This window comes from Sebastes fasciatus, chromosome 13 (assembly GCF_043250625.1).
Source record: "Sebastes fasciatus isolate fSebFas1 chromosome 13, fSebFas1.pri, whole genome shotgun sequence".
NCBI lineage: Eukaryota > Metazoa > Chordata > Actinopteri > Perciformes > Sebastidae > Sebastes > Sebastes fasciatus.
Window position 1 is genome coordinate 26,045,848 of NC_133807.1, and position 20,742 is coordinate 26,066,589.

The 20,742-nt window shown below is 42.4% G+C and overlaps 1 protein-coding gene across 8 annotated transcripts in view; it reads right to left on the reverse strand.

Annotated features, from left to right (window-relative positions):
• Nucleotides 1-18,934, reverse strand: part of arhgap44a (Rho GTPase activating protein 44a) — a 33,397-nt gene extending 14,463 nt beyond the window's left edge. For 4 of the 8 annotated variants that reach the window (XM_074656524.1, XM_074656526.1, XM_074656527.1 and 1 more), the window contains exons 1-10: nucleotides 18,571-18,934; nucleotides 5,168-5,207; nucleotides 3,702-3,821; nucleotides 3,508-3,584; nucleotides 3,234-3,345; nucleotides 2,983-3,059; nucleotides 1,861-1,975; nucleotides 1,628-1,696; nucleotides 1,363-1,444; nucleotides 845-972 (exon numbers count right to left, since the gene is read on the reverse strand). In XM_074656524.1, coding sequence (XP_074512625.1) covers nucleotides 845-972; nucleotides 1,363-1,444; nucleotides 1,628-1,696; nucleotides 1,861-1,975; nucleotides 2,983-3,059; nucleotides 3,234-3,345; nucleotides 3,508-3,584; nucleotides 3,702-3,821; nucleotides 5,168-5,207; nucleotides 18,571-18,623 — 873 coding nt within the window. In that variant the 5' untranslated portion in view covers nucleotides 18,624-18,934. The remainder of the gene's footprint in view (nucleotides 1-844; nucleotides 973-1,362; nucleotides 1,445-1,627; nucleotides 1,697-1,860; nucleotides 1,976-2,982; nucleotides 3,060-3,233; nucleotides 3,346-3,507; nucleotides 3,585-3,701; nucleotides 3,822-5,167; nucleotides 5,208-18,570) is intronic. The other 4 variants (XM_074656522.1, XM_074656525.1, XM_074656523.1 and 1 more) reach the window with 3 other exon arrangements.
• Nucleotides 18,935-20,742: the final 1,808 nt, after the last annotated feature.

A 20,742-nucleotide genomic window follows, 5' to 3' on the forward strand; every position in this document is an offset into this window, starting at 1 on the left:
GATGATAAGAGCCAATAAAAGCTCTTGGGAATGATTTGATAAGGTACGATAAAGTCAGGTTTAACCCTCTGAGACCCACAATTTTTGTCTTTTTTAGGGGGGGAAGGTAGTCTTTAGAGGGAGAAAACAAGTCAGCAGTATATGCCACATAGAAGTGGATCCATCCATCCTCTGAATGCACTACGTCTTTAGTTTGTGATTGTACAGTTGCATGAGGCTGTGATTATCCTAGACGTCACAACAGGTCATTTTATTCAGTGATGTATGACTGCATGTGATTATCATAAAGTGGGCATGTCTGTAAAGGGGAGACTCGTGGGTACCCATAGAACCCATTTTCATTCACATATCTTGAGGTCAGAGGTCAAGGGACCCCTTTGAAAATGACCATGCCAGTTTTTCCTCGCCAAAATTTAGCCTAACTTGGTCACTATGTTACTGAGCCTCCTTCCCTACAAGCCTGACATGGTTACCAATGGATTCCTTCGGTCAATACCAACGCTTTGTCACGCCACTCGGCGTGTGATACCAACGCACAAGGCACAGCACAAAACAACTGCTTTTTACCAAAATTTAAACTGGTTGAAATTTGGGTGCAGCGCTCTGTGATGTGCGCTAAACCCAGCGATGAGCATAGCACAAAAAGCCCATAAGTTTCATTTTCACTTTACAAAATAATTTTAAGCCCAACAGTGATGTCTTTTCCTAAACCTAAGCAAGTGTTTTTGTTTGAATTCACAACACTAAGTTTACTGCGACCGTAAAGGGGTCTGACAAAGCATCAGTATGTGACGAGAACGTGTTGAAAAATCCTAAGTGATGTGTGTATGTGCGTGCCCTTTACCTCCTCCTGCATGCCGCACTCTAACAACATTGTGACACAAGCTTCGATGGGGAAGGCAATCTCTCTCCCACTAATATTCAGGTGTTCCTCCAGAGACTTGCCAAACGACGGCTTCTCCACCCACGCCTCTGCAACACAAAAACACCAGCTTGAATCGCACACAGACACAAACAAACCTACGCACCCTGAGCTGCATCCTGAACGACTTTAGACCAATGAAAGCATATAAAGTTCGGAGGCAACATTCATCAATTATATCCTAACTTCAATTTAATGTGACTTTTAAGAGGAGATTGCATTTCACATTTCTATTTCTAGTATTTAACAGGGAAATGTGGTTTGGTTTGTAGCACTTGTAAACTAGCCAGCAGCATAACTAGGAAGGTGGATAATTATAGCCTGATAATGAGATTGTAATGTGACATGTCAGGGCTATTAACTCCATTCCTTCTCATCATGATATTGCTTCAGGTGCAGAATTAGAGCTGATCTCCACACACACACATTACGAGACTCACCTTGGTGAGCTTTAATCTGGGGCAGGATACTGTGAAGGATCTCTAATGACTTCCTGTGATATTCTGCCTGCGTTTCTATCAGCTACAGAAGAAGAAGAGATTATAACAAACAACCCCTGACAAGTGTGTCTCATATAATACAAGTCAGATAATATACAATGTGTATTGTAACCTTAGCTAAAATGGGAAAAAAATGTTTTATTTGCAGAAAAGAAAAAAAAAATTTCCCACTAGGTTTACACATTTGATGATAAAATATACTTACTGTCTGGAAGTAACTTGCATAGTCTATTTCTTTGGCCACAAAACTGTACATATCTGCTGACAATTGATCCTGAAACAGAAAGTAGAGAAATTATCTCACTGAAGTCCTTCATATAACTGTAATATCATCCTGGCATTGTGGTCCATTTGTGTCTGATGCATGCAGAGGGGCTATAAATCAAATGGAGAGCAAAGGAGCCGGAGGAGTGAAGTGATCTGATTGGTGTGACTCACCCTACAAATCTCCATCCGATTGGCTGCCTCCTCCATCTCCTCTCTGAGGGACTCGGACTTGGCGCCGGGCTGCAGCGTGCTCGGGTGACTGGATGACTTGGACGACTGCTGATATCTATGGACGTGAGGTTTAAAAAAAATGAATCCACTGCATTGGATATGTCATACGACGGCATATTAGGGCCATTGTAGTTAAACACTAGAGTTACCGGTAGAGACGGACGGACAACCTGAAAATATAATGCCTCCGGGCCACGACTGTCGCTGCCGCTGAGGCATAAATATAACAATTATGGAGCCGGGGGAGGGCGGTAATGTTCTGTGAAATAACTCAGATTTTCCGAGATTGTGAGGAAGCACCGACTCCCTCACTCACTATTTGGGCCAAGTGGGTTGGATCACAGTTTTCTTTGGTCTGTAGTTGAGTGGTTAATTAACTGACTGGGGACTGAGCGGCTCCAGGTGTGTTCAGGTGTGCTCTGATTGACCAGGTTCTCACTTCAGGTGTCTCCAATCCCAGCTGACAGTAGTCCTCATCTGATAGGCCAGTTTGAACCGGAAGGGCGGGTTCTCAGGTTATATTAGTATGTGTGAAAAGCAGGTCTTTTTTTCAAAAAGAGCAGCACCAGACCTGCGGTGAGCAGTGTGTTTTGAAGGCTGAGGATTTTTCCCTCCCTGTATTTTTCCTTTGTTTGATGGGTTTTCAGACCGAAAATAAAAGTGTGCCTTATTTTTCCAGCATACTTCCCTGTCTGCGTGATGTTTTCTCTTCATAACCCTTCACCTTGCTCTCCTGCACCTCGCCTTACGACAGAGAATAAAGTCGTAAATTTACAATGGAAAAACGTGGTTATTCTCTTGGATTAAAGTGGAAAATTTATGAGGAAAAAAATCTAATTTGCGAGATTATAAAGGCATAAATATATATTATATTTTCGATTTTAATTCCAGAAATCCTGAACCCCCCCTCCAGCTCTGTAATTATTATTTTTTACCTACAATGGCCCTTCTACATTGTCGTAATGTCATGCTTCCTGCACAGACATTTAGAACCTGAGCCTTTATTTTAAAAATAAATGAACGAGAGCAGGTTGCAGCCTGGCTTTTGAACGTGGACGTCACCTTGTTCGAGCGGAGTCCATGTCCAAGACAAGTTTAGCTAAGTGCTTTCTCTGTTTCTGGATGTTGGGAATGTCCACCTAAAAGAGAAAATTAAGTGCGGGATTAAAGTCAGCTCAGGGGATATAAAATGTAAATGAGGATCTGCTATTCTGCTTGAAACTTCCTTAACATCAGAGATAAAAACAGTGACAGAGTGCAGCTCTGTAATTCAGTCACATCAGGAAGGTGTTATGTCTTTAATTGGAGCTCACCTCAGCGAGCACATAGAGCGGCTCCACCACATCTCTCTCTATCTGGAACTCAAACTGGATGAGCTCCTGGGCCAGCTTCTCCTCCGTCTCACCACACAGCTGCAGCATCTTCCTGTTTGGTGACGGCCGAACACAAAGTCACAGGAAATCAAATGCAATTAAAATGCAGACAAGGGTAATGAGGACAGAGGAGAATTCAATAGCCAAATCAATAATTAAAGATGACTCTGTGTGTGTGTGTGAGAGCGAAGGCCTGTTAACGACAGTGACTTACCCCAGGAGGGAGTCATCCCCCAACACCGCCGCACCTTCTACCATACATTGTGCCAGGATCGTGAGCGGTAGTTTCTTCTGATAGAGAGAAATGCTATTACTAATAATCATACAAGATTATGAATAATGTTGCATCATGACATGTCCTATCAGTTTGCATCAGTGTCTGAGAGGATGATGGATGCAGGTACTCACAGAAGGTGACTTGACAGATCTCTTCTCTATATCAGTCCCCTGCTGACCCTGCAGGCAGGCAGTCAGCTTCTTGTGAGTGCTGTGTGTCACCTGCTTGACCAGATCCAGACGCTTCTCCACCTGGAAGAACACACACACACACACACACACACACACACACACACACATACATCAGAAACCTCTTGGCATAGCCACACACACACCCATGTAATACCACATCTGTCATCTCTTATGCAGCATCATAAATCAGCGCCTGCTACTGTTTTTATCCTGCTATTATTCCTTGCGTTCAATAAAAATGCCAACAATTTTTAAAAAGGCATTAAATTGTTCATTTTTGACTTCTGGTCACTCGAAATACGCTATTAAAAGGCATCGTTTTGGTGTGTTTTGTCAATAAAGCTGCAACGATTAGTCGACTAATCAATTAGTCGATTGAAAGAAACATAAATCGCCAACTATTTTGATAATCGATTAATCGTTTAAGTAATTTTTTATGGCAGAAAATGCTGTTTTCAGCCTCTCAAATGTGGAGATTTCCTGCTTTTCTCTGTTTTATAGCATGTTAAACTGAATATTTTGGGGTTTTGGAAAAAACAAGACAGTTAAAGACATCACTTTGGACTTTGAGAAACTGGGATGGACATTTCTCACTACTTTCTGACATTTTATAGAGCAAACGATTAATCGATTAATCAAGAAAATAATCAGTCAATAATTGTTCTGTTTTTGTAGTTTGTTTGTTTCTTTATGTAGGCACTGTGTTATCTGTAGTTGAAAGTTAAAAATTGATGAAAATGTGTGTCAAGATAAATAATAAAATAACAGAAAGGAAAGGAAATGTATCAACGATATACTAACAAAGTATAAAAAAAGGAAAATAATCAGCAGATCAATCAATTATGAAGGTAACATTTAGTTGCAGCCCTATTTGTCACAATTGATAAATTTAACTGATTCATCAAAAAATATTTGGTAATGAAAATAATCATCAGTCGCAGGCCCAGACTGAGTGAGAGGCTGTGAGATGATCAAATGAATAAGAAAGAAGAAAAAACTTTACAGCTACAAAACCTGTTCAGTTTTCTGACTTTCTCTTACATTAGCTTTTTTTTGTGAAATGCTGGGGAGTACCTCTTCCTGCTTCTATAATAATAACAGTAATTGTTCAAATCAAACAACCTGAGAATCACTCTTTCATTGAGCTGCATACAGACATAATGTATGCTAAACCGTTAGACCCGCTGATTTCCGAAGACAGCCCTCATAATCACATTATTTACACCTGTTAATTTACACAGCATGAACAATGACAGCGCTAACTGCTAAGAGACCATAATTTCATCAAGCACCTGTTCGCAGGTGTTGTGATCGCCTTCCCTGTTTACACACACACACGCACACGCACACGCACACGCACACACACACACACACACACACACACACACTCTTACACCACAGCTCACCTGTAGAAGGTCCTCGCTTAACACCTCTGTTTTCTCTGCCCTGTAAAGATAAAGTGTAAAACAGTTAGGATGTCCAGGGGAGACAACATAACATTTTTAAACAACATCTGTTCCCACTGGATCCATCAGCTTTGTCAATGAATGCAGCTTTGTGCACTGTAAAGTCATTAAAAACTAAATATTTCTTTCAAGTCACAGAATTTGTTCATATCCTCTTCCAGGTCACTCAACCAGCTCCGCAGCCTGTGATGAAGACTGTTACCGATTAGTTTTGTAGCCTAGCGTGAGAGCAGCAAACACATTCCTCCCTAAAGACATCAAAAACAGCTTCATATCCTATTAACACCTTTTCTTGTTGTCTTATGACACACATGGGAGGAAACTGAAATATTCTGACTGGAGAACATGTGAAGAAACGACATCTCACTCACATAATAAAACTCTTTTTATAAGCTCATTTGAGGAACTCTACAAGTCTCACATGTATCCAAATATTGGTGTGCCAAAATGTTTCCCAGTTGTGAAACAAAGTCCCAGCTGTATTGGATTGGATGTTGACTCATTCAATGAATTTCTGCACATCATCAATGTGGCGGCGCTCCAAAATTGGGTGGGCCACATCAATGCACCTGTCCCTTTGGAGCGTGTGTGGGCGCACGTGTTTGTTTATGATCTTAGACAATCCATAAGAAGACCGCATTCATTATCGGGCGAACTATTCATGCTGTAAACTCTGGAGTGTGACACCATGTGAGAGCGAAACAAGCGGGACAGCAGAAGGCCGCTGATTCAAATGTGGCAGTTCCCACTGAGGAGCATCACATCCCACTGCGTGAATCCAGAAGACTGGGGACTTAGCCAAAGACTGAAGGAAAAAGGGCAGAGCTGCAGCGCCGCTGAAGCAGATAAAACTACTCATCCGGAGTACTGAATGAGCCATAAGCTCAGAAAAGAGCAAACCACTGGATATCATGAATGTATGGTGTCAGCTCAGCTCACACAGCTTAGGTTTCAAGACGTTTTTCTGCAAGATTTCACAACAGAGGTCAATATGCATTTTCTAATCCTGCAAGAAAAGATAGTCTCATAGGAGCATTACATCAATTTGGGTTGTTTTCCAGAATTCCTTTAAACACACTTGGACACCCACAATGCACACATCTAAAGCAACAATCCAGGACCTTATCAGAGCGGAGGATAACATGTACTTCCTGCTCAAAAGCGCTGTGGGCTGACAAGGGAGCCGACCTCCTGAAACGAGTCGAAACCAGACCTGCAGACCCCCAGCAGCCTCACTTTCTCTCAGCGCTTCCCCTTCCTGTCTGCACAACCTCTTCCTGCTATTGTGCCCCGACCGTGCCAACGCGAATAATAGCTTTTATCATTTATTTAAAAACAAAATTCATCTCAGTGTTGACCAAGAGAATGGAAAAGACCTCGGGTTGTGCTCTATTATTCAGCAGCCATACAAAAACACATCAGCAGCACAGAGCTTAAATGCTCTTTTCATGTATGATGCCTCGTCGCCAAACACGCAGCTCTGTGATCGCGTTGAAGTGGAAAAAAAAATGAAATCACAGTCTAAAAACGGCAGAAAAGAAATGAACCAAAGTGCGTCTGTTTAATGTTGACATGTAGTTGTGTATACATATTCCGTACACAGTTGCCAACAACTGGAAGCTGAGCTTTAATGATGTCACTTATTAGCATCACCGCACTCAGTGCCAAGATGTGAGCATGGAACCATGGGAACTGGGTCAAAGCATGTACCAATGGATCTAATCACAGTCGGAAAAATGGCTCTGCTCACTGAGGTAGGAGGAAAAATACAGGAGATGTGTGTGAGAAAGAGCGAAAGAGAGAATGATAGCGGAGCGAGACGTTTCTGGCATGCTTTGCAAGGAGAAGTGTGATCGCAGATTGCTGATTACATGACAAAGGGGGGATAAAAATAACCCGAGCATTGCACTAAAGTTTGGCTCAGTTTTGCTGCGACAATCCAACAGCCTCTAAAAATCTCGAAAGCTCCGTGTTCCTTAAAAGACCTTGCTGTAACAACCTTACATGTATACCGCGCTGGCTGTGAAGCCTGGAGGTCTGCAATGCAGCTGTGAGCTCGTCACCGTTGCATTGGATGGTCAAGGTGTCTCTTGGCACGCTAATAGGGGCCCAACAGCACAGATGGGGCAGTGGCGGGGATGTGGAGAGACTACTCTGTTAGCAATAGTTTGGCACGAAAAGGAGTATGAATGACCCGTAATGCACGAGGCTTTTGCATGCAATAACGGCGTTTATTGCTTTTGGCGTGTCATTTAGACGCCATGTAGTCTGTACTGACTGCAATGTAAACGCATCCGTGTGACTATGCTACGCTCAGGGCTAGTGACGTAGAATAAATAGTGAGAAAGTCTGCTTATGTTGGGCGGGAGAGGAGGTGAATGGGTTAAACAAACACAGGATTTTCACTTTCAAGCGTTTGTGACGTGTTTTTTTAGTGACGTTTGCAATATTTTTTCTGTACTTATGTTATGTTGTTTCCATACATATTTTAATTTTTTTACAACCATGACAATTTGTTGCATGGTGTACAAAGGACACGCGAAAAGCCTAAAATGTCATTCATACGCCCAGGTTGACCTGTGAGGCTCTCTTGGCTGTTTGTCTGGAGCTCAACTGATGAGCTAAACCATCAAACTTTCTCAACAACATATCACAGCTGCATATGCTAGAATGCTTCAATAGTGGGGGGTCATGTTATTCCTACCACTCTTTCAGTTCGTCTCCTGTGAGTGTTTTTCTTGAAGGCTTGACTCGACTGAGGGAACGCATATACAGTGAGCACCAAAAGGGAGGCTAAAAACACAATTAGTGGAATTTGTGTTCTCGCTGACCACAACTGATGTGGTCATCATGACGCAGACTTCAAACAGATTTGAGCCTATCTTCAAAGACGGCAGACGGTCTTGTTTGTTTTCAGACAGTGGTATTTCCTCTTATCGTACATAACCGGCCTGTGAAGCCACAGAGACAAAATAGCTTTGCATAGGCTGGACTACAGCACATTACTGGGGAGGGGGGTTATTGTTGCTATACAACCTGATGTAAAACCAACTTGCAGGAGATTTTGGAGGTGAGGAGTGAAATTCCTCTCAGCAAACAGTGTGCAGCGGAATGAGTCCTGTGAGGAAAGTAAACACGTGGGAGAGTTGGCAGCCGTGTGGGCGGTGTGCTCATGGAGGGAGAGGGAGACTTTGCCAGGGTTATGCCAACCATCTGCCACTTAGCAGTCATTCCTTTACCTGGAGCTGCTGATGACTCAATACAAACATGCACACACATACACAAACACACAAGCACATCTATAAATATACAGATCAATTAAAGGGGACCTATTGGGCTTTTTCCCTTTCCTTTAGCGTGTTATATAGTTTGTTATGCATGTAAAAGGTCTGCAAAGGTACAAAGCCCAAAGTCCACACCAGAAACACTCCTCCTGAACTGCCTCAAGTCCCGCCTTTTCTTCTGTAACGTTGTGATGTCACCAAGTAACATTTTTTGCACAATGGCAGAGCGTTTCAGACAGAGAGTGAAAAGAGGTGCTGCAGCACAGCCGGTATGAGAAAAATAAAGCTTTTCTTGAACATTAAAGCATGAAAACATGTTCTAGTTGAAACAAAAAAATACTAGTATGCACCTGAAAATAAGCAAAATAGGTCCTCTTTAACTCAAAATGCTGACGTAACCTTTCAGATCAACACATACAAAACAGTTTCAAAAGCTGACAAAATCTTGCTTTCTTTGTAATATCAGTGAAAAAGAGAGCTATAAAATGCCGCAATGCCAACATGGACAACTGGAGGAAGATGAATTAGTTGAGACAATATTCTCACAGACAGACTCTCCACCTCTGGTGACATTAACAAAGTGCTGATAAGAAAGAAGGAGGGTCTGAATCTGCTGAGGACATCTGGGCTTTTGTATTCACAGCTGGCCAAAGAGAAAATGTAATTTTACTGTGCATATTTTCCCAGGGACCTTTAGACATTTCAAGTCATTGTAATTCCATAAAGTCGGAAGTGAAATGTGTGCACCAAATACCCAGTTGACCATTAATACACATCCGCTGCACATTCCATACAAATATGTCTTATGTAATGAATATTTCTATCTAGAGATATGTTAATGCTCAGCCCCCCCAAGCTCTGTGCATGGCTTATGAAAGCATGAATAATCCATGTCGATGTAATCAAAATGTGAATAAAATAAAATCCGTATTGCCTCGGCAGCTGGCTAGCTGTCGGCCGTGACACTTCCCGTCCACAGGTCCACCTGATTCGTGGTCATGCTCTGGTTTGCTCACACTGCTAGCCGCCCATGGCTAACAAAAGTGCTAACTCTGCTGTGGCCTGGAAGAGCTGTGCTAGCTGCTGTAGGTCCTGTGCTGCGAAGGGGGGGTAGTGGAGCAGAATGGCTGCCCTGGGCCTCAGCAGGGCACCACACGGCCTGGAGCGCTGGCATGAGATCCTCAGTCACACACACACACACACACACAGCAGTGTTCATGCTATATGCTCGCTGAATAATTCTCCATTTACTGCTTTTTTTTCCTTCTCTCTCCAGACCTTTGCTGTGCAAACGCGTCTGGAGGCCCACTCGGTTTCCTCCCAAATGACGAGGCGGAGGGCTGATGGGACACAAGGTTACTAAAACAGAAAAACCCACTTACTGTAGTTGTCCAGCAAACTAGGTCACAGTTCTGTTAAGTATGCAAGAATAACTGTGAGGAGGAGTTGTACACACACATGCACACGAGCGTGCACACACAAAACACACACATGTCCAGAGAGGGAGTGAACTGAGAGAGGGAGAGAGCGAGAGAGCCTGCAGCATTCAGCAACGTTTCACTGGAAACACAAGCAGTGAGTTATCTCTAATAACTTTACTCATGGTGAATAATCTCCACAAGAAGCACTCTGTGACTTAACTGTGTTTTTGAGCTCGGCATCAGCCCAAAAACACACACACACACACACACACACACACTGCACCTGGACAATGTCAAATGTCCAGCAGAGAGCATCAGATAGACAATAGAATGAGGCAACAAAGATCAATGTTTTGCTTTATGACCATAAATGAAATCATTGTCTAAAGCCATCATTCTTCAAAAAAAAATTCTCCATCATTTTTGAAAATGTAACATGTGGGGTGGCAAAGCTGAACAAATGCGATGAAACAGCTAATACCAAATGAGCGTTTCTAAGGCAACCAAAGCAAATGAAAGATTTTACTGTACTGTATCCGGCTTGGGGCCCTTCTGTGTGGAGTTTGCATGTTCTCTCCGTGTTAGCGTGGGTTTACTCCGGGTTCTCCGGTTTCCTCCCACAGTCCAAAGACATGCAGGTTAATTGTTGACTCTAAATTGCCCGTATATAGGTGTGAATGTGAGCGTGAATGGTTGTCTGTCTCTATGTGTCAGCCCTGAGATAGGCTGGCGACCTGTCCAGGGTGTACCCCGCCTTCGCCCAATGTCAGCTGGAATCGGCTCCAGCATCTGTGACCCTGAATAAGATAAGCGGTTACAGATAATGGATGGATGGATGTATAGAAAAGGGAGATGGAGAATCCTTTTCTATGTAATCAAAGACCTTGAAGATTTTGAATGAAAACTTACAAACTCTTAGAGGTAAACAAAACAGGAAATAGTTATTAGTGGAGTAGTGCTTCCTGTTTTGAGCCTATTGGCATTCCTGAATGGAAGGAAGTGGGCATGTTGATAGGGAGTCGCCCGTCTCCTTCGGAGAACTTAGTTATTTCTAACAACAATACCGCTCGACTGTAGCTATACTCTCACTTACAGCTGATTCAGAATAATGCAGCAGCTAACTGGATGTGCAGCAGCTACGGCACCGCTACAAATGAAAGAGTTTAAACACTATGTGAGAAAATCAATAAATCCTCCTGAATATTCTTACAGCACTAACTTTATACAACACTGCTTAGATTTATGATACAATTGTCTCATTTTATGAAGACATGGCAACCTCACCAGAGTGTGTTACTTCCACAGTTTATTGCAAAGACAAATTCAGTCTAATAAACATAAATGTAACCCAATACAATACGAAAATGAGGATTGTGATATTATGTTAACCACTTGAAAACGTATTTATCAAAGCAAAGCTTATACAGTATCTATTGTGTAGTATGTGAAATCCTCTTTAGACCCTGTCTCGCTCCTGAATGCCTCGCAGCTTGAACTCCATCTGGTTCATCTGCTGCATTTCAGTCAGGCCCCCGAGGTCACTTCCTGTTTGAGATGAGATCATGAGCAACAGACTGGGTCAACGCCGACACCCGTAACACATCGCGGTCGTGATCGAACCCGCTTTTAATATGCCGCAGCAGGTCTGTTGGCGTCAACTAAGCAGCCGTCCCCAAAGCTGTTTGTGTGCCATGTTGTTTCTTACACATGAGCCAATATGACACACTGGTGCTGCTGAGTTTGTAGTGAACCATCAGTACGGGGGCTCTTTAAGTGGTTAGTCTTTTGATTGAATCAAAGGGAGAAACGGCGCTTCTGTCCGATATTACATCATCTCTCTTTTGATGGCCAAAATGGCCCCTTCACAAAGGCTCTTTATCACTAACTCTATCGTGTAGCATGCTGTCTCTGAGAGGCACTGACGACGGGGTTATGGGCGGGTTATCAACATGGACCTCTGATGTTACCACTGAATGGCACTACGCAGCTAAAGCTCTTGCTTCAAATAAAGATACACAATCTAGAACACAAGAAATGAGTCATTTCTGATGACTCAAAACTACATAAAAACTCTCGCCATGAAAGGGCCTTGACTCGGTAAATGTGTCCAGTCAAGATTTAACAAAGTGATCAGCAAGAAACTATACAACTAGTGAACCCAGAAGAGCAGTGAATCACCTGCACTGCGAAGGCCACACCGGCAACGACGAGGAGGAGGAGGAGGAGAGAGAGGAGAGGAGAGGAGAGGAAGAGATGCTGCATTGGCATTCAACAGTGTCGCCTCCTACATCTCATGTTACCTGTCAGCTACCATATGCTCGCTTAGAGTCCCGCACACGTTCGTGCCACATGTGCTAAATGCTGCGCTGAATGTCAAAACAGCCGAAGGCGGTTGTTATTTATGCTAACAGATATTTGTTTACAAGATTAACATGTTCAGGGATACATTAATGATTCATGCTTCTCTTTTCAGTCCTTTTGTCTGCATTAGAGTACAATTACTCAAAGTGCATACACATTAACATGCAAACTTCTCACTAAAGTATACACAAACATGCGCAGACACACAGTCGTAATGTTTTGCTTTCTTCCTCTTTCTATGTTCCGCTCGTATAAATCCTTTCTATGAGCACTAAAAGTCTACGAGAGGCCAGCATGAAAGCTCACTGGCAACACGTTCAACTACTGCGTCACATTGTCAGATGGAAGAGAAAGAGAGTAAGAGTGAGACAATGCGGGGGGGAGAGAGAGAGAAAGCATCTTCAACTCATCTGCCAGCCCACAAATGACTGCCATTTTCTGATAATTGCATCGTGGAGTGGTGAGCTAAAGGCATGAGCAGGAAGAATACTATTACCATACAAATAGTGGTAATGGTGAGCATCACACAGGTGAGTGATGCAGAGTGTGAAAATGGGTAGATGGGTAGGGAGGGGGGGCGAGAAGGCTTTGTCAGGGAGGTTGGAGCTAGAGACAGTGGTGCCCTTTTCAAATATAACATGGAAAAGAAGCTTCATTTAAAGAGGACCTATTACGCTTTGTGCATTTCCCCTTTCCTTTAGTGTGTTATATAGTTTTCTGTGCATGTAAAAGGTCTGCAAAGTTACAAAGCCCAAAGAACAGAAACACTGTTCCTGAACTCCCTGAAACGCTTTGCTTTAAGTCCCGCCTTTTCTCCTGCAACATGGTGATGTCACCAAGTAACACATTTGCATAATACCTGCTTAGCGGCTAGTTTGGCACGCCCTCAAACAGAGCTAGTTAGAGCGGAGCTGGAGCGGGGTCCGAAGAGTTTGGTTCAGTTGACCAATCACGACGGAGTGGACCAGCTGACCAATCAGAGCAGACTGGGGGGGAGGAGCTTAAACAGAGTGTTTCAGACAGAGGGTGAAAAGAGGTGCTGGAGCAAAGCCGGTATGAGAAAAATAAAGTGTTTTTTGACATTAAAGCATGTTAACATGTTCTAGTAGAAACGCAAAATACAAGTATGCACCTTAAAATGAGCATAATAGGTCCTCTTTAAATTGGGTTTTTTCTTTCTTTCATGTGTGAAATTCACTAACAGACTTGCAGACTTGTATCATGGACTCTTTCTACCCGGCTGTCCTAGACCTAGATAGGGCAGTGAGCTGGGAATAGAGAAATAGGTCAAGACAAATGGAGGGCGGGAGCGGGCTGGAACAAACTTATCTTTTCCTGGCTTGTTTGGTGCATATGAGGGCATCTAAAAAAATTACAATGCATAATGAAGACAAACCCAAATGCTTGTAAAATGGATTTTAATACCATAGAGATGGTTTGCAAAACACCAAAGGCCTCTATTAGGGCTGAACTACCAACAAAAAGATGGTTTAAGTGATCAAAAACACACACACAAACACAGCTCTGGCCTAATTTCTGGAGCTGTGACACCCTGTTGTCTCTCCCACTGTGCCGTAACACATTTCTTTTAGCTATAGAGTATGCATGGCTGCACATCCTCCAGTGTGAAGTCTTGCTCCACGGAGGTGATTGGTCAAGCTGGCGGTCACGTGACATGGATCTCACCCAGGCAGGCAGGCGGCGGCAGCAGCAGCAGCAGCAGCTTCAGAGAGCCAGAGAGATGCTGACACAGCACACCTGATCACCAACCCCCCACTGAAAAAGACCTTCAATCTCCATCACATACAAGACACATAAAAAAGACTCACGGTAATACTGTCAATGCAGAAAGACTCGCCATTACAGACATGATAAAACATGCCAGAGGGAGCTTAGTCGTTATCTCTTAATGAAGACACATTTCTGCTAATACGCTCACACAGATTCTTGTTATCAAAGTCATAGTTTCCAACATGGACAGTGTTCTTCTTGTGGATGTGTTGAGTGTTTTTGAAAGGACTGAGGACTGGTCAGCGGTATGAATGTCTCCACGGAGACTGCTGAGGTTCAGGAAGGTCAAACGCTCAAACCGACAAAGTAACCCCCCGTTCCACTCTAAAGATGGGTGAGGCTTGAGTCAGCAGAATCTTATATGTGAAGCCTCAGTGGGTACAAGACGGAGCGTAAGAAAAAGACGTGGAAAGAAAAGACAGCTAAAGTTTAAACTAAGGTTGCCAGTCGATTCAAATATTGAATCGCGACTACTCGCAAATGAATTGCACATTTGTTATCTGTTCAAAATGTACCTTATCAACATGGGAGTGGACAAATATGCTTGCTTTATGCAAATGTATGTATGTATTTATTATTGGAAATCAATTAACAACACAAAACAATGACAAATATTGTCCAGAAACATAACTGCCGCCCAACAGGCAACGACAGCTGTCAGTGTGTCAGTGTGCTGTCTTGACTATGACTTGCCCCAAACTGCATGTGATTATCATAAAGTGGGCATGTCTGTAAAGGGGAGACTCGTGGGAACCCATAGAACCCATTTTCATTCACATATCTTGAGGTCAGAGGTCAAAGGACCCCTTTGAAAATGGCCATGCCAGTTTTTCCTCGCCAAAATGTAGCATAAGTTTGGAGCGTTATTTAGCCTCCTTCCTTTTCTAGTGTCATATGATGCCAGTATCTTCACTCTTTAAGCTTTAAAACTGAACCCACTACAATCAAAAATCGCAAGTTGTGTTCATGCGTTAAAGAAATTAGTGGCGTTAAAACAAATTTGCGTTATTGCTTTAACTTTGACTTTGAAGTTTGACTAGTTTAAACCCTAAACATCAGCACATGCAGTTACACACTATCTCCTTGGGATGTGTTCAGCAACCATTAAAATCATGATGAAATGTTCCTCCTCCTCGCAGAAAATGAGTTAAGTGAAGTAAAGACAGGACAAGTAGTAGAACATGACAGGAATGTATGGTGAATGTTTACATTAAGACGCCTCATTAATCTGCACACACATACACACATTTGTCTGACCCCCGCCCGCTGATCCTGCACTAACAAGGCGTGTGTGTGCAAGGACACATGGATCCAAACACACTTTCACTACATAATATATGCACACACACACATTTCTCCTCTATAGGTTGTACTATCAAGGGACTAGGGCTGTCCTCGACCAAAGAAATCGACTAACACTCATACGATTTTGTCGACTAATCGATTAGTTGATTTAATCTACAGATCTGTGAGTTCCACACACAAAAGCACAACTTTAAATCTCTGAGATATGCTCATAAGTTTCTTGGAAATAAGTCATTGAGCATGAAAAAGTATACAAAATTATTAATCAACTAAAGATCTTAGTCAACTAAGACTAAAACGACCGATTAATCGATTAAGGGACATTCATGGTTATGGCGTAAACATAAAGAAAGAGCAATTCAAAAACTCAGCATTACACCTTGAAATTATCAATAGAGGAGAAGAAGGCGACAACGTCTTCAAATACATGAAAAACAAGATGGTAATAAACAAGAACAGCATGCTGACCTTTAGGGAGCCTCCAGATTGCTATTTTCTCAGCAACATAAAAACACTTTTATTGGACAGATTTATCCAGAGCACCTTATGACACCATGATTGTGTGTGATTTTAGCACGAGTGCAGGACCAAGAAGTGTTAGCTTCAGTCACAACATACTGCTCTTGTACGTATCAAAAGAGCTTTGTGTGGTCTTAGTTAAAGGTCCAGTGTGTAAGATTTCAGGGGATCTATTAGCAGACATGGAATAAAATATTCATAACTACGTTTTCATTAGTGTATAATCACCTTAAAATAAGAATTGTTGTGTTTTCGTTAGCTTAGAATGAGCCTTTCATATGGAGTGGGTCCTCTTCAAAGAGACTCCCATGTTTAGGGTGACCAGATCCCAACAAGCCAAATGTGGAACAAAGAGTATGTTTGTGTGGGACAATGTGGGACACGCCCCTTACCTCCTAACATCTCTATGCTTTGCCTGAATGCATCCATAGATCGGCACATCTGTTTTCTTGTGAGACTCGCATGAACTGTGTCGCTTCATGTCATATTGCCCCTGTTTTAAATTGAAAAATAACTGTCACATTTCACAAAAATCTCTAAGAATCACCTTCCACTGGCTTATAAATACTTTATAAGTAGTTTCACAGTCTTTGTTGTAGCTGCTCTTCCTTTCCTTTGTGGTAGTTTCCATCATATTCTGCCTGAATCTGCATAGCTTGTGACTTTGCGGTGACTCGCAATTTTCCCCGTTGGGCATAGCATAGCAAAGACGGTGAAAGGTTAACCTGCACTTGAACCATGTGTGCGCAGTTTGACAGCAAACAGCCCCGTGATGACAGCCTTCCCTGCTTTCTTCACAGCCATTGGATAAAAGCTGCAGTGGTTTGACTTTTGAAAACTAGAGCCAGGATGTGGGACATCGTGTCAGTATGTGGGACGTGGGACAATGCAGTGCAGTCCCTCGTAAAGTGGGACAACTGGTCACCCTAGCCATGTTGCTTCGCCATGTTGCTACGGTAGCCCAGAGCAGACAAACCAAACATCAAATTTTCGCGTCAGCCACCGTAGTTCTCCTACACGCTTGGCACACGGGAGAAGTTTCAGTTGGTTGCAATCTGCAACCTCACAGCCAGATGCCGCCAGATCCTACATACTACACCTTTAATTCATGGACATTTAACTTGCCTAAATGGCCAATGTTCCTACTGTACAAGTGATGGCACAGCTCTGGCTTTTCTTTCCATCTCTCCCTGTATGACATGACCGATGTTTGACACTGCTCAAGGTCACCAGAGGGTCACACGTGTCAGTTCTTCCACCTGATCCAAAGCTCAGCAGAGGGTTTGAGAGTGGCAGTGAAACCTGGCTGTGAACAGGGTCCCATTAGCAGGGGGAATGCTGCTGCTCATTATAGTGGTGTGTGGTACAGGCAGACCTCCTCAGCAGGTATAGGTGTTGCTGCTCTTAAATAGACAGACAGCTTCAGAAAAACAGCAGAGTGTGAGAGGAATATTATACTCACAACAGCACCGGCATGCACTACATGTGGGGAGTGCATTCAAATATAAGTGCGCACACACACAAGCACAGCCTTCTCTGCTCACATGAAGGCCCACAACCCTCCTGCCCACACAGAATCAAACCCCCCCACACACACACACTAATGAGTCACACAGAAATGATTATAAAAAGACTGGAGCTGGAAAAAAGCAGCCTGACAATGATAGCACAAACAGAGCCTGCAAGGTGTGTCCCACTCACACACAGCCTGGTAATAATAATGACCCACACCTCCCTGGTCCTCCTAATCCCCCCCTCCACCACCACCACCACCACCACCCTCTGGCCTCAGTGCTGCTTCACAAGCTGCTCTGCCTCCCATGTGAGGTGAACAAACAGGGTGGGGAGGGAGAGTGATAAACCCATAGGAAACCTGTGCAAAAAAAGGTCACACAGCATCTATTTCTGAAGGGTGGGGAGGGATTTCAGAAGCACCTAGATGTACAGGGACTGTGAGGTGAGGAGAGGGATGGAGATGGAAAATCCTCCCACTCAGTGTCATGACAAAGCATCCTCTTTTAAAAAAGATAATCACATTATTATAACAAAAAGTATGTTAAAATCAAATGCCAGATGCGGAACACGACCTTCAGGATATTCACCCAACCTGGTAACCCACGCCTAGGAGGTGCTTCCCTCCTCACCAGCTGACATTTACTGCGTAATGAAAACAGTGCGCCTTTTTTTTTTTTCCCATTTTCCCTGCACGTCGCAGCACACCACAAGGCATCCAAGTGCATCACATTCACCTATTGACAGGCTTCTGTATTTAATCATGCATGTTTTTTCATTCTCCAGGGGGTGATATCTTGTGTTAAAGAGGGGGGTTTGCCTCTGCGTGATGATGGTGTGTGATGCTGCTATATTTAATGTATTTCCGTGGGCAGGTTGCACTGGAGCAATGCGCCTACACGCTGCCTATGCACCAACATGAACGCACCATTACGCACCAACATGAACATGGGGGTATTTCTTTTGTTCCTCTGAATTAGTACGATTGCATTGTCTATTCCATATATCCAGCCTATAATAAACATATATAGATCATATCTGCATGCATGTGATTGGCATCCTATCATGGCCATACAGGGGGTTTCTCTTCTTCTCCCTTTATCATGGCCCAGTGAGAATAAAGCGCACGGATAAAAAGGGGTTTGCTTACCTTCCCACTGTTTGGTTGGCGAGCTGTCGCATCCGATTGAATTGCTTCTTCATCTTTGTATTTTTTTCTGCGTTAACACCTACAGGGGGAAATATTCCGCATTATTTCTCTCAATATAACGATCCGTGCTCCACAGAGGCGCAACACACAAAATCCAATGTGCCATGTCTTCCTTCCTTCATCGCAGGCTGCTGCTGCTGCTGACGCCGAAAAACACCCTCTTCTCCACGATCACATATTTTCTAATTTTTTTTTTTACATCTACATTTGCAAACCGCTGCCTGCCTGCGTGCAGAGATGCTGCTGGACCGATTCACCACCACCGGGCACCCACAAGCAGCAGAGAGCGACAGCAGTGACAAGTAGCGGCTGCGCAGCAATGCACTGTGGGAAATGTAGTAAGGAGATGAAGGATGCTCAATAAAGAATCCAATCTAGCCGGTTTCCCAGAGGGCTACGAGGTGGTGATTAAATAGACGTTTATTCTTATAACGTGTTTAAATCCAATTTATTAGTCGTGATTTCAGCATTTGACTTACAACAATGGAATTAGCTGCAGTTAATGCTGCTTAAATACTGAACCAGTGGCTACAGATAAATTCAAGTGTGTGGGGAAACACGAATACAAATAAATAATAATAATAATTCAAATAATAATAATAATAATACAAATAATAATAAATACATATATACATCAACAAAAAATAAATACATAACAAATAAACAAATAATAACAATAATAATAATAATAATAATAATATAATTATATGTGGAATTAGCTGCAGTTAATGCTACTCAAATACTGAACCAGTGGCTACAAATAAATTCAAGTGTGTGGGGAAACACGAATAAAAATAAAAATAAAAATAAAAATGAAATGAAATGAAATAATTAATTAAATAAAAATAAAAATACTTATACAAATAATAATAAATACATACATACATACATCACCAACATCAACAACAACAACAACAAATAATAATAATAATATGGTCAAACAAGGGAAAATAATTAAAACAAATTATGTCTAATTATTAAATAACACAAACAACTATACATTTCCAAAGAGACATTTTTCTTTTGACATGTTTTTAGTGATTACATTAATGTGATATTATTTGATATTCTATTATATTACATCCCCTTGAAATAGTGTAGAAATTACCATATACACAAAGGTGGTAGTAAGCGTCCACTAAGCCCTTCACTGTGAGTCAGCAGCCTGGCTAACGTCTCCATCTGGTGTCTGTTATGTGCCAATGCAACTAAAGGGTGCAGAGTGGTGCTAACTCATTCTTAATTTCAAAGTTAAGTAAAATATACTACACTTTGGTTAAAGTTGTTGTGCTCATAATTGGATCGTTGATTATCGTGAGAATAATAACTACGTTTTGAAATACATTTTTCTTTCATATATCAACTTTACATTATTATACACAATATTAATACAATATTAAAAGGTCCTTCATTTTTCTTTTTTTTCCTGAAAATTAAAAGTCAGTTCTGACTTTGTCGTAATGTATTATTGGGACTCTGTACTGCCTTCAACTGTCCAGAAGGGAGCAGTCTTGTCTTATAAAGCACTTAACATCTTCAGCACTACAGTGTGACTGAAACACCGGCTACAGCACCATGACTGGGCTGTTTATTCTGGATATCTGTTGCCGTGTAATATGTTCAAACATAGATGACATGCCACATAACACGCATGTCATGGTGTATGTTTTCAACAACTGTGAAATTAAAATGCATGTTCATCATTAGTCACGTGGCAAAGGCTTATATGAAGTGGAATTTCTCAAAGCAGCTTTAGAGAATCATCACTGAGTGAAAAGTCACTCTTTAAATGTTTTAATTTGAATATTCATTCAGTAGTACAGGTGAGGTGATCTACTGGTAAAAACAAATGTGATTACAACTTGACAAAAGACAGACAAGGAGGAGGCTGTTGGAGGCTTTGGGTAGAGCCGAGACTTCACAATATGCTCTTGTCTGTGCTGTGAGCAGTTACAGCCTCGAGTCAGGACCGATGCCCTCTGGCTCAGCGTCATAAGGCCCTAATAGGCCAACAGGTGGGCTGCACACCGCTACCGTCGGGTCCCGAGGCCTCAGGGAGTAAATGATACAGAGAAATGGCTGTTCTCTGCCCTCATCAATCTCCTACGTTGG